This window comes from Podarcis melisellensis, assembly GCF_964234715.1.
Source record: "Podarcis melisellensis genome assembly, chromosome: Z".
NCBI classification, from domain to species: domain Eukaryota; kingdom Metazoa; phylum Chordata; class Lepidosauria; order Squamata; family Lacertidae; genus Podarcis; species Podarcis melisellensis.
The window spans coordinates 20,863,619-20,877,767 of NC_138547.1; the positions used below are offsets into that span (position 1 = coordinate 20,863,619).

General features: G+C 45.3%; 1 protein-coding gene across 2 annotated transcripts in view; it reads left to right on the forward strand.

The window, feature by feature from the left end:
- The first annotated feature begins 677 nt into the window (after positions 1–677).
- HEPH (hephaestin) overlaps positions 678–14,149 on the forward strand; it is a 47,124-nt gene continuing 33,652 nt past the window's right edge. For both annotated transcript variants that reach the window (XM_081897770.1, XM_081897771.1), the window contains exons 1-6: positions 678–784; positions 6,401–6,605; positions 10,530–10,774; positions 11,626–11,841; positions 12,491–12,670; positions 13,873–14,127. In XM_081897770.1, coding sequence (XP_081753896.1) covers positions 6,436–6,605; positions 10,530–10,774; positions 11,626–11,841; positions 12,491–12,670; positions 13,873–14,127 — 1,066 coding nt within the window. In that variant the 5' untranslated portion in view covers positions 678–784; positions 6,401–6,435. The remainder of the gene's footprint in view (positions 785–6,400; positions 6,606–10,529; positions 10,775–11,625; positions 11,842–12,490; positions 12,671–13,872; positions 14,128–14,149) is intronic.

Sequence of the window (14,149 nt, forward strand, 5' to 3'; positions counted from 1 at the left end):
CTCCAGAGATCCATAAAGGGTAACATTAAAAAATACTGAAACCAACCAAAAATGTTTATATGAAACCCTTTATTGTAGGTTCTTCACTGTATGCAGGATGAAACCACTTTCTTTCCTTTTGCTCTTTGCTTGGAAGGCTGGGAGTTTTGTTTCAGTTTAGTTGTGGGGTGTTTTTTTGTGTGTGTGTGTGTGGGTGGGTTTTTTTGCTTTTTTAAAGCTGCTGTTTTGCTCAGACCATCCTGCCCATTTTCTGCCATAGTTGGGCAAAGGGCTCTGCCAGCCACTGCCTGCTGTCGAACCAGATTAATTCATTTATTTATTGCATTTACAGTATATATACCAGCTTTCCTCCAAGAACCAAAAGGTGGCATGCACATTCACACTTCAATGCCATAAAGCAATATCCAGTCATAATTGACTTGGGAGTAACAAGCTGCACATTGCCCTTGCCATCTAAAGCCTGAAAACGAAACAAATGTAGGCGGCATACGGATATGCTAATGACATTGAATTGATCAACATAAGGCTGTTCCTTGCTCAGCAGCCAATCAGCTTGCAAAACATTTATTCTATTTAGTGCATTCCAAAAGCATTACATGTTCCAGATAGGCCAATGGCTTGGGTCCAGGGATCAGCTGGTTTTATGGCCTAGACTTTGCCCCCTCTTGGCGTCTGTAGCTATCATATGGCTTCTTTGGAGCTTCAGGAAGAAAATGTTCGGGGAACAGTTCTGAAGCCCTTCCCATGGTCTCAGCTTCTAACCAGCTCTTCCTCCTGTATCAAAGTAAGGGATCTGTGAACTTATTTAATTGAATACTTAGTTAGCGAGGGGGAGGTTGCTTGGGCCGCAATCCTAGGCACACTTACTTGAGTGTAAATTCTGGTTGGGCTTACTTCTCAGGAAGCATGCAAATTGCACATGTACAAGTGGGTCACATCTCTCAATGGGACCTGAGGTATGATGTGGGGAGGGTAAGGAGGGGAATTATTTCTGAAGCAGGTGACTTCTAAGACGGTCTTCTTCGCCATCCTGGTCCACCTCCAGGTTTTTTTGGGCTACTTAGGGTGGGAGCAATAGTTCAGGACACCTGGAATGCTCTAGATTAGGCAGAAATTGTGGCAAGGTTTCAATACTCCCTGAAGATTTACTTATTTAAACAAAATTTCCCTTGCTCATAAGATTAATAACACTGCTCTGTTTTATTATTTCTTGAAATTTAATTTAATGTTTTAGTGATGGATTCTCTGTTTTTGCTGATGTATTTATTTGTAATTTTTATTATAACTTTGTGTATATGTATACGTTTGCCTATAATTTTCTTTTATGGGCTTTCTGTGTTTTAAGTAGACCACTTAGGGATTTTGTTTGTCAAGCAGTATTTAAAGACTGGGAGCATCTTCTTCATAGTTTTCGGACGTCAAAAGTGTTTTGCAGTCTCTGCCACTGAAAAGAGACAAACAACAGAGCTATTATTAATAATGGCATGTCCTTCACCTTAAGCCCCTAGGATATGTTGCTTAGTGCTGCCATATGTCCTGACATTTTGAAAGAACTGCCAGAAAACAGCTCATTGACTTTCAAGTCCCAATTGTCACTTTTTGAAATACAGTGGATACTCGGGCTGCGAATGTGATCCATGCGGGATGCACGTTCGCAACCCGCAGCGGTGCGTCTGCTCATGCACGGGTTGTGATTCGGCACTTCTGCACATGCGCAAAGCGTGATTTAGCGCTACTGTGCAGGCGCGACTGCTGAAACCTGGAAGTAACCCATTCTGGTACTTTTGGGTTTCAGCAGTCTGTAACCCGAAAAAACACGACCTGAAGTGTCTAAAACCCGAGGTATGACTGTATGGCAACCCTAGTGTTGCTGCATTAATACACAATATTAAAAACAACTTAAAACAACTTAAAGTCATAAAAACAAGTTGGGTCTTAAAACACACATGCATACAATAGTGTTCTTGTATGCTGATGTCCTTGTATCTTGTTACTGGATGCTTAGCTGAAAGACGGGTATGTTGTCCTATTATAAAGGTAGCAGGCCAGGATAATTCAACACGCTGAGTTAGGGAACAGCTTTCGTTCAAGGGTGAGCAACATGTCAGACGTTAAGGCTGCAACTCTGTGCACACTTACTTGGGAATAAGGCCCACTGAACAGGGTGGAATCTATACCTAGGGGTGCTATCATAGGACTGGCACTGTGAGAGTGCATTTGAGCAAGGGATCCATGCATGTTTGATTGATCCATAATAAAGTTCAGTGGTCCATGTGCTTGCTCACAAATGACACACAGCTCAAAATATACTTAGGGTAGACTAGAATTTAATTTTCAGTTCTGTAACCAAGTCCCTTCACTGCTGTTCCTCCTCTGCAGCAGGGGAAGGCAGGTAGGCAATGTGCCCTCCAGGTGTTGTTGGACTCCAAATCCTGCCACCTCTAGCCAGCATGGCCAATGGGCAGGGATTGTGGGAGTTGCTATCCAGCAATATTTGGAAGGTGTTGTGTTGGCTACCTCAGCACTACAGCGATGGGAGTTTTTTCTGGGAGATAGAGAAATGTTTTTTTCCACCCAGTGCATAGTTAAACATTCAAATTTAAATCATCATCATCATCCATGAAATTTGCTCCAAAAGGAGGCAGTGATGGCTACTAACCTAGATGGCTTTAAAAGAGAAAATTCATGGAGGAGAGAGTGACTGATGGCAACTAGCCATAATGGCTATGTTTAAAAGCATGGGGGAGAGGACAGAACCCTGAGGCACCCACAAGTGAGAGCCCAGGGATCTGAACACTCATCCCCCAACACCACTTTCTGGACACAGCCCTGGAGGAAGGAGCAGAACCACTGTATCCAGAACATGCACTCAGAAAACTGGGTCTTCCCAATAGGATGCCTGGTGTCAGCTTCCTAAAAATCACTGCGACCCTCCCCATCCCTGTTGATGTGTGTGCAGCATCTACTCTTGGGTTTTCTTCTTTTAATAGACTTGCAGCAGTTTCCTTTTAATTGAATATCTTTATTATTTACAAAAAATTACACTGGCCAAATACAAATAAAATAACACAATCTTTTTCTCTTTCAGCCATCTGGCCAGAGACCTAATGCTGACTCATTCTCATTTATACACTGACCCTTGTTGATCACATGCCCTTTATAAAGGCTCCTGTTGCTGGGTAGATTTTTCTGTTGCCTAGCAACCTGTTCAAGACCAATTCTCAAGTTCTTTCTAGAATATTCCAACATCTCTGCCCATATGACCTGGGTTGCTGTGCATAAGAGAAACCTGGTGGACAAGCAGCAGCTAAGACAGGCCCATCTGCTTCATCCAACCAAGTCTCTGTTACACATGCCAGGTCAAGTCCTCCATCCACAATCAAGTTGTGGATGATAGCTGTCTTGTGAATCATTGACCTGGCATTGCACAGCAGCACCTTAAGATCATGTGGGTCTCCCTTACTGATTCCAGTATCCTTCCAGCCAAGATCAGACCTGGAGGCAGGGGTAGTCTTCAAACGACGACTAAACCTGCCTCCTCAGTAATGACATGGTCTGGTCTTAGCGTGACTCCTTCTCCTGCCCATGATCTTTGAAATCAGATGTCCCAGTGCATCCCCCCGCCACGATGGAACCTGCCCCAGCCATTCTGTTGGCTGGGGCCCACACCCAGGCAGCCCTGACCCCCTCTCCTTCAAAACAAAATACAAACTATACAATAAAACAGTAGAAACTATTTTTTAAAAAAGCATTTATGCTACAACTAAACTAGTCCCCAGCCCCAACTACCGTAGATTCCGGCGTATAAGATGACTTTTTAACCCCAGAAAATCCTCCAAAAAGTCAGGGGTCGTCTTATACGCCGGGTATGGGTTTGCTGGGCAGCGGCAGCGGGCTCCATGCCGGGAGAATGCTGCCCAGTGATGCTAAGCCGGCTTCACTGGGCAGTTTCCTCCCAGTGCAGCGTGCCACCCGCCGCCCACTGATGCTGCGTATTAGGCAACTGGGCGTATAAGTCGACCCCTCAAATTGGCAATTTGGGGAGTCATCTTATACGCCCTGTTGCCTAATATGCCGGAATCTATGGTAAACGTTTATCCCACTCACAACAGAGAAGAAGAAAAAAAAACCCCAACCCAAAACATTTAAAACGCCACTGATTTAAAACTACCTAATAACATTGCAAAGCATTTTCGGTGGCAGCAATGTCCCAGTGGCCTCTCAGGAGCCTTTTAGCTGTTCTGGGTAAGTGTGGTCCCCGTCCCCTAGGCCAGGTGGAAATGGGCCTTGCAGCAGGGAGCAGGTCTTCCTTCCAGCACTCACGTCAGCTTCTGAATACCAGTTGCTGGAAATCACCAGCGGGGAGAGTGCCCTTTGGGGCATCTGGCCTGTGGGAAGAGGATGCTGGACTAGATGGGCCACAGTCTTGATCCAGGTGGTCTCTTCTTAGATTCTTGTGGGCTTAGGTGCTTTTGTGTTTAATCAGAAGCCTTCTAAGCAAAGTGAGTAATGAAAACAGTAAGTTTCTTACTTACAAGGCTTCCAATGAAGTGGAGAGACAAAAGACCTTGGAAACATCTGGCAGTTCTTATCTGACTCCAACTTGTTTGGGATCATTTCTGAGGAGGAAATATATTCTTATCACAGCAGAATAATTTGGCCTCTGATTTGGTCCTTCACCGTGGGGTTTGTTTATTTATTTGGAGCACTTGTACCCTGCTCTTCATCCAAAATGGCTCCTGAAGTGGTTTGCATACTGTCAAAACAAGACAATTCCCACCCAAGGGCTTACAGTCTAAAAGAGCAGCACATACAAGGGGAAAGGGACGGGGGGGGAGAGAGAGAGAGAGAGAGAGAAACTGGACAATGATTACACATTAAAAATCATTTTCAAATCCATAGGGCCACTCAGGTCTTCCTCAAAGTGGAAGTCATTGGCCCATAGAGTCCAGCATCCTATTTTCACAATGGCCAAATATTTAGGATTCACGCACAGAGGCCACTGCACCTGGCTGAACAACTGAAGAAAGCTCAACAACTTTGGCTAAAAAGGTGGCTGGTAGTCTCCTACATAAAAATAAATACAGTGGTGCCTCGCAAGACGAAAATAATCCATTCCGCGAGTCTCTTCGTCTAGCGGTTTTTTTGTCTTGCGAAGCAACCCTATCAGCAGCTCAGCGGATTAGCGCTATTAGCGGGTTAGCGGCTATTAAAGGCTTAGCGGCTTAGCGGCTAAAAGGCTATTAGCGGCTTAGCGGCTTAGAAAAAGTGGGGGAAGCGAAAAAAATCGCAAGACTCGCAAGACGTTTTCGTCTTGCGAAGCAAGCCCATAGGGAAATTCGTCTTGCGAAACGCATCGAAAAATGGAAAACCCTTTGATCTAGCGGGTTTTTCGTCTTGTGAGGCATTCGTCTTGCGGGGCACCACTGTAACAGCAGGTTAACTTCAAATGTACCTCTGGTCTTGTTGCCTGTATCAGTAACTAAAAATATGAAACCAGGCAACTGATGATTGTTGGGGGTTTTTAACCTTCATGCTATAGGCATGCAAACAAATGTTTTCGTTTCATTCCATATAATTATTTTTGCCAACAACAACAAAAAAATTGTCAGCAGGCTTTAGTCATGTTTGGAATGGGCTACTGCTTTAACTGGGCACTGAGAGTCTATCCCAGACTTCCCTAACTTGGTACCCTTCAGACGTTTTGGCAGGCTGATAAGTCCATCCAAAGGCAGGCAGAGCCAGAGTTTGGCTGCTGCCCAGGTGAAGGCCCCAACTCTGAAGCATTTAGAGCCTATCTGGGATCAAAGGAACCAAAGGGCTATGGGACACGTTGGTGATGGAACCTGGGAAGACAATACAGACTTTTTTTCCAGGTCCCCCATGAAGGGTGCTGGTGGTGGGTAGACTAGGAGACTGAAATCTGCATCCTAGCTGATACAATTAAATCAACCCCTGCTCCACCATCAAAGCGAAAGAGTCCTTGAAGCTGTATGTCATCTTGACATTATCTGGCACTTAAGTAAATGGACAGTAGTGGGGTGGATTACATGCCGAGAACATCACCTTCTCTTCATTCATCCACAAACACCATCTGTTGGAAAATAAAACCTGCAGATTTATATGGCCTTGTACTGTCTCCTGCCTTTCTTTCTTATGGAAAGTCTGTCGCTTAGCAGCAGAGAACAGGAGTTGAATGTGCAAGGTTCTAGGTTTAATGTCCCAATGTTTCCAGATGGGCTGAGAAACAGGCCATGTTAGAAAGCCTGCAGAGGGCTGTCCATCAGCAAGGCCAGTACCAAACTGCTTGAACCTATGGCCTGACTCACTATAAGCCAGTGTCCTCTGTTCCTTCTTCACTCGTGCTAAGATTTTATTTTTATTTCCTCCCTTTTTGAAGATCTCGACACCTGAACTGACCTTCCAAGAGCTGATATGTTGTCCTGTAAACAAACATGGCACACTGCATTCCACCTCCACCTCCTTGTTCATGTCTTGGCTGAAGGTGCCACCAGAGTCTACTACCTGGGCATCCGTGAAGTGGACTGGAACTATGCTCCCTTGGGGAAGAACACCATCACAGGACAAAGCATAGCAAATGATATGTGAGCTTCATTTCTTGGTTTACTAGGTCCTGGCTTAATAACTCTAGCCACTTCAGAGTTTCATATAAAAAAAATGGAGGATAATACATTCTTGATATGTATCTGGTCTTGGTTGGTTTAATGGTTAATGCCACGTTACCTAAGAAACAGGAGAATTACCAAGCTTCAGTAGTGTAACATACAAAATACCAGGATGTGATTTAATCCATGACTCTTTAGATGCTGGGTACAGTTTCCATCATCTCTGACCATTGGCCATGCTGGCTGGGGCTGATGGGAGCTGGAGTCCAAGATGTCTGGAAGGTCCCAGGTTGAGAAAGGCTGGTCAAACCTATGTACCCAAATAACCTGAAGGTGATGGGAAATCAGTCATGTATTGCAGCAATAATGAGGCATCTGTAAGTTCTGCTCTGGTGGTTTATTGGCAATGCTGCCCCTCACACACACACATGCACAAGCAGAAATTTCTGTGTGTAGCACTGACGCCACTGCCGTGACATTTAAGAGCTGAGGGGGACAATATCTTCTGTCCAATGTTTGCCAGCAGATTGAGTTTCCCTGCTTGAAAAGTGGGTGCTGAAACTCCAAATTCAAAACAGTAATAAATAATTGCATTTATTCAAAATCTGATTAAAACTATTCAATTTAATTATTTCAACAAAATTGACTAACTTGATCCAGTGATACCAGCTTATCAAAGTCTGATAGACATTTAGGCTGCAACACCCCCTTGCCATCCCCATGCCCCTCAGGGAACCCCCATTCTGGTGTTGCTCACTTTGGGAGCCACTGGTCTAGCCCCAAAATAACCTTCCTGAAGCCATCTGTGAAAATATTAAAGGAGATTAACACCCCCCCAAAAAAGCAATGTAATTCTGGATTTTTTTCAGTTCCCTTTTTTATACCATATTTTTCGCCCTATAGGGCACACTGGCCCATAGGGTGCACCTCGTTTTTTTTGGGGGGGGATGAATAAAAAAAAATATTTTCCCCCTCCCCAGCCACGGGGCTGGGCGGGGGAAGCCCAAGCTTTCCCTGACCCCACCCCCAGAACAGGCTGATATCCGCAAGCCTTGCGAGCCCCGCAGCAACTCCCGCCGGGCTTGCAAGGCTTCCGGACACCTGCCCGAAGCACGGGGCGTCCTCCGGAGGGCGCCTCGTGCTTCGGGCTGCAGGCTGCTGCCCGCAAGCCTTGTGAGCCCGCGGGAACTCCTGCCGGGCTTGCAAGGCTTGCGGATAGCTTCCTGAAGCCTGGAGAGCGAGAGGGGTCGGTGCGCACCGACGCCTCTCGCTCTCCAGGCTTCAGCGAAAGCCTGCATTCGCCCCCTAGGACACACACACATTTCCCCTTCATTTTTGGAGGGGAAAAGGTGCATCCTATAGGGCGAAAAATACGGTATATAAAAAAATCAATTCAAGCATTTGCACAGCTGGTTCAAGGGGGACCCTGCTGGCTGGGGTTGATAGAAGTTGAGAGTCCAACATCTGGAAGTGTGAACGAGTTGTACATGTCCAACCACTCTTCAGGTACATGTATGTTTTAGACAACTTAGAGAATGGCTGTACTTTTGAACATTGGTATACAGGACTTTTGGCTGGTGTAGGTTGTTATGCAAGGGACAGAGAGAAATTGTATCTACTAGAATTCAATTTTCTGTATCAGTAAAAGATACAAGAGATTGCCTTTCCCACGGGGGAGGGAGATGGTTTCACCTCTGTCCTCTCCCCACTTGTCTGGAATCATCATAAACTACCCCCCACCCTACCCTCTGCATCCAATACTCAAAATCTCCATAGTCTGACATTCATTCATTCATTTTATTTGTATCCTGCTTTTGCACACACACACACACACACACACACACACACACACAGACACAGACACACACACACACACACACACACCCCATGCTAAAAGTGGCTTGCAACAAAGAAACAGATGCATTTCAAACAAGCACTGCAAAAACCAATAATATAGTAAAACAACAGCAAATATAATAACATATCAAAAAAACCAAATTCTAATACTATATATATAACAAGATTCCTTAAACAGCATGCATCACCCGAAGCATAACAAGGTAGCTTCACACTTTCACCTTAGTCCTAATAAACACCCCTCCCATGATGTTGCTCACAGCCCATCTCCTGCAGCAGTTTCCAAGGGCAAAGGGTGGGATAGCTGGAAACACCCCTCCCAAGATGTTGCTGTGCACATTAATGGCTGTGCACCTCTCACCTTCAAATAGAGATAAAAAGCACGTCACTGCTTGGCTGGACTTAGGACTCCCACTGGTTACTTTAACTTTGATAAAAGGGACGTGGGTGGCGCTGTGGTCTAAACCACTGAGCCTAGGGCTTGCCAGTCAGAAGGTTGGCGGTTCGAATCCCCGTGACGGGGTGAGCTCCCGTCGCTCGGTCCCTGCTCCTGCCCACCTAGCAGTTAGAAAGCACGTCAAAGTGCAAGCAGATAAATAGGTACCACTCCGGCGGGAAGGTAAACAGTGTTTCCATGTGCTGCTCTGGTTCGCCAGAAGCGGCTTAGTCATGCCAGCCAAATGACCCGGACGCTGTCTGTGGACAAACGCCGGCTCCCTCAGCCAGCAAAGCGAGATGAGCGCCACAACCCCAGAGTCGGCCACGACTGGACTTAACGGTCAGCGGTCCCTTTACCTTTACCTAGTAACCTGCCAGAGCAGAATTCTTGCCAAGGGGTATGTGACTGCTAATCTGATGTAGTAAAGCACACCTGAGTTTCTTAAGCAGAACAAGAACATACTCAGGATTTATTAAACCAATGGTTTAGTTTCATTAATTGCACTTTTCTTTAAAACCCAATTAAAACTTTCTAGTTTGAGTGATTCAACAAAACTGATAAACTTGATCCAGTGATGCCAACTTTTCAAAGTTTGATAGCCATTTCTACCTCCATTGCCTCCCTGCCAGCTCCTTGTCTCTTAGTGTCAACTAGGAATCCCCCCCCCCACCGCCCCTGGGGAAGGTACCATCCAGTCTGGGAACTGCTGTACTAAACCCGTTTTTAAAAGTGGGTGGGATGTTTTTAATATACAGTGGTACCTCAGGTTTCTAATATACAGTGGTACCTCAGGTTACATACGCTTCAGGTTACAGACTCCACTAACCCAGAAATAATACCTCGGGTTAAGAGCTTTGCTTCAGGATGAGAACAGAAATTGTGCCCTGGCGGCACAGCAGCAACAGGAGGCCCCATTAGCTAAAGTGGTGCTTCAGGTTAAGAACAGTTTCAGGTTAAGTACGGACCTCCAGAACGAATTAAGTACTTAACCTGAGGTACCACTGTACTTCTTTTCCCTCTTGGTTTTAATGTATCTATGTTGTTTTTTTTGGTTGGGTGGTTGTAAGCCACTCTGGGTTGCTCTGGGCAAGATAAAAGTAAAGGGACCCCTGACCATTAGGTTCGGTCGTGGCCGACTTTGGGGTTGCGGCGCTCATCTCACTATTGGCCAAGGCAGCCGGCATACAGCTTCCGGGTCATGTGGCCAGCATGACTAAGCCGCTTCTGGCAAACCAGAGCAGCACACAGAAACACCGTTTACCTTCTCGCTGGAGTGATACCTATTTATGTACTTGCACTTTGACGTGCTTTCGAACTGCTAGGTTGGCAGGAGCTGGGACCGAACAGCAGGACCTCACCCCGTTACGGGGATTCGAACCACTGACCTTCTGATCGGCAAGCCCTAGGCTCAGTGGTTTAACCCACAGCGCCACCCACGTCCCAGGGCAAGATAAAATGACTAATAATAAACAAATAAAACACACATTTTCTTCTCTCTGCCTTGACTTAAAAACAACCAGCTGTGCATACAGATAGCAGGAGAGATGTATCAGCACATATGAAAATTGCTACCAATATTGTCATTGTTGTTCCCCCTTCCTTTTCAGGATAGCCTCTAGCTTTCTCCAGCCTGCCGAGAACAGAATTGGCAGCATCTACAGGAAATCTGTGTATAAGCAATACTTAGATGAGACGTACACATCAGAAATACCCAAACCCTCTTGGCTGGGATTCCTTGGGCCCATCATACGAGCCGAAGTGGGTGACACCATCATTGTACACCTGAAGAATTTTGGAAGGCAACCATTCACCATTCACCCTCATGGTGTCTTCTACAAGAAGGACTCAGAAGGTAAATATTTTGATAAAGAGCTAAAATTGATATAAATTGAATGCATAATAATAAACAAGTTTCCTCTCACCTCTGCTTTCGTGGATGTTTCTACATGAGTTGGCATGTTGCATATGATGCTTTTATTTATATATTTATTTATTTATTGCATTTTTACTCCACCTTTTTCCCAGGGAGCTCAAGGTGTACATGGGATGCAATGACTGGCCCAAGGTGATCCAGTGAACTTTTGGGCTGAGTGGGATTTGAGCCGTGGTCTCCTAGGTCCTAGTCAGACACTATAACCACTGGCTGTCTAATCCTTGGATGATTTAAAAGCAATTCATAGTGGGGTGTTAAGTTTGAGAGGCTGCTGTCAAAATGGAAGCGCTCAAAGTATACTGTTATAGGTTGGAGTGTTAATGCTGTGATGTGAGCCCCTCCATCCCATGCTCAGATTGTATATATGTGTAAATAAAAACAAATATCCTATCAACACAGTCTGTTTATTTTCATTCCAATGGAACTGAACCCTGGCTAAGTACTGGCACCCCTGCAGTCTCTTGAAACTCAGAAGTCGGGGTTGTGTGCAACAGTACTATCCATGGAAGATTAGGCTGCCAGTAGCTTCTAGCCATGATGGCTGTGCTCTGAATACCAGTTGCTGGAAATCGCCAAAGCGGAGGGTGCTCATTGAACTTGAATCCTGCTTGTGAGTTTCCCAGAAGAGGCGTCTGATCAGCCACTGTGAGAACAGGATGCTGGCCCAAATGGACCACTGGCCAGATCCAGCAGGCTCTTCTTAAGGCTAATGCAACTGTATTAAATGGAAATTGTACTGAATGGATACTGCAATTTCTCAATTTTTCCAGGATCCCTATATCCTGATGAGTCCTCTTCCCAAGACCTTAAGAAGGATGATGCCATCCCTCCAGGCAGGAACCACACATATACTTGGACTGTTCCTGAGGATCATGGCCCAACAGATGATGACCCAGCCTGTTTAACATGGATCTATCATTCTCATGTTGATGCAGCAAAAGACATTGCCACTGGCTTAATTGGGCCGCTGCTGATATGTAGAGAAGGTAATGCTGCCCTTGGGAAAAGATTGCTTAGTTTCATAGCTTATTTTTGAAATTATATCACAAACAGTGCAATAAGCCACAAGTACCTTTCCTGAATTGTTCCTCAGTTCAGGTTTAAATTGACTGAAACAAGCTTATAGACCATATTCAGCCTGGCAGTTTAAATGAAAGAAAGAGGTCAGGGGTTGTAACATGCCATTTGCAGAACTGGAAATGAAAGAAGCAAGGCCCATAGGCCTTGTTTTACGATAAATAAATATAATATGTTGTTTTATTTTCTTGTTTGGGTGTTATTGGTTTTTGAACTCATACAGAGGTGGCAAGATATCAGGGCTCGGCCACAGTTCCTGCCACTTTCCTCCAGTTAGAGTGGCCATCACGCTGGCTCTCAACTGAATGTGATTTAAATGTATGAAGTGGATTTACACTAAATGGTGGCACTTGCTGCCTGGAGGAGGGACGCTGCTCACCACTGTATGAAGCCAGCCCCACAGTCCTTCGCCAGACTTGCTTTGAGAGCAGAAGTGTGTGTTCCCTCAGGGCTAAGAGAGGTGGGTTTTCTTGAAAGTAGGAAGAAATCCAGCATGCTCCCCCTACAGCATCAGGCATCTTGGCTCCTTCCATTCACTCCTATCTTCTCCTGGCCCAGGGACTCTGAAGAGCGTTTCTCAAAGGCGGCATGACGCGGACCTCGATTTCTTTCTGATGTTCAGCGTGGTTGACGAGAATGAGAGCTGGCACCTGGATCAAAACATTGCCTCCTTCTGCGGAGATCCAAGCACTGTTGATGAGGAAGACGAGGGGTTCAGGGAGAGCAACAAGATGCATGGTGAGTGCAGTTGGGCAGGACCTTTTCTTGACCTCTGTTTATATCCAGGTAGGGACAGCTGTAACACACCCTCTCTGGATCAAATAAACTCAGAGATCATACAGAACAGAGATGTATTAACTTCAGGGCTGCCAAACACTGAAAGATTTATAACTGATTAAAATGACTGACTGACTGACTGACTGACTGACTGACTGACTGACTGATGGATTGTCTTCCCTTCACCCTAAGTTCCCAAGGCATGTTACAACATTGAAACAACACTGAAAACAGTTTGAAACAACTTACAATCATAAAAATAAAGTGACTCCTAAAAATATACGCCTCAGGTGTCAGATAAAGAGGTGTGTCTTCAGCATCCTCTGGAAGTTGTATAGTAAAGTGCCAGGGGAGCCTCTGTGAGGAGGGAGTCTGCAGCTTACAAGGCCCCCTCCCCCTGGGATACCCCTCCCCAAGCCTCTGAGAGTGGAGGAATGTGTTAGTCACTTCTCGTGACTTGACAGTAGGGAACACAATACAAGGGTGGCAAGTGGGATCTCTCATCATCCTTAGCAACTGTATCTCGTCCACAGGTTTGCCACTGAAGCACCAGTGAATGAACATCATGTGGACAGGCCATTCTGATAACCTTCCACCCTAGCCTGTTCAACCACAGCTTTCATTCTTTCACATGTACAACTAGCTTTCTCATATGGGTACTGCCATAGGGAAACTCATGCCTAATACTTTATGAAAGCAAATGTGAGTCTAGGAACGCTGTATTGGGAAACAACACAACCCAAACCACTCAGTTATACAACTTCACAGGAGTTACACAACCATTGGCGAGTCACAATGTGCCTCCAAACTGCAAAACAGAAGGAAAATTAAGCAAATCTATTAATATTGGAGCATTAGCAAAAAAAAAAAAGTAGGCGGAAGGTATTTAACTTATGTACATATTAACAGGATACATTAAACCTGTGGACCTCTGTCTTTGCTTTATTCAAACCTCTGCTGTTCTTTGAAACCACCATTTTAAACTGCTCTTCTCTCACCCTGACTTTATGCAAATCCTGGATTGTGACAAGGCACTGTAAATTCTCCAGTTGCACAGTAACAGCCTTGCATTTTTATGAATATAGGATGCTACATATATGTACACCCACACACTGATACGAAACCCCATTTTCATGTTAACATCTTGATCTCTATTTCTGCAGCAATTAATGGTTACGTGTTTGGGAACCTCCCCAAGATGACCATGTGTGCTGGGGATCATGTGTCATGGCATCTTTTTGGGATGGGCAATGAGATTGATATCCACACCGTCTTCTTCCATGGACAGACCCTGATTGTCCGGGGCCACAGGACTGACGTGGCCAGCCTCTTCCCAGCCACTTTTGTGGCAGCAGAAATGATCCCTCACCACATTGGGAAATGGCTGCTGAACTGCGCGGTCCATGATCACCTGCAAGGTAAGGCAGTCTCCCAGACTGA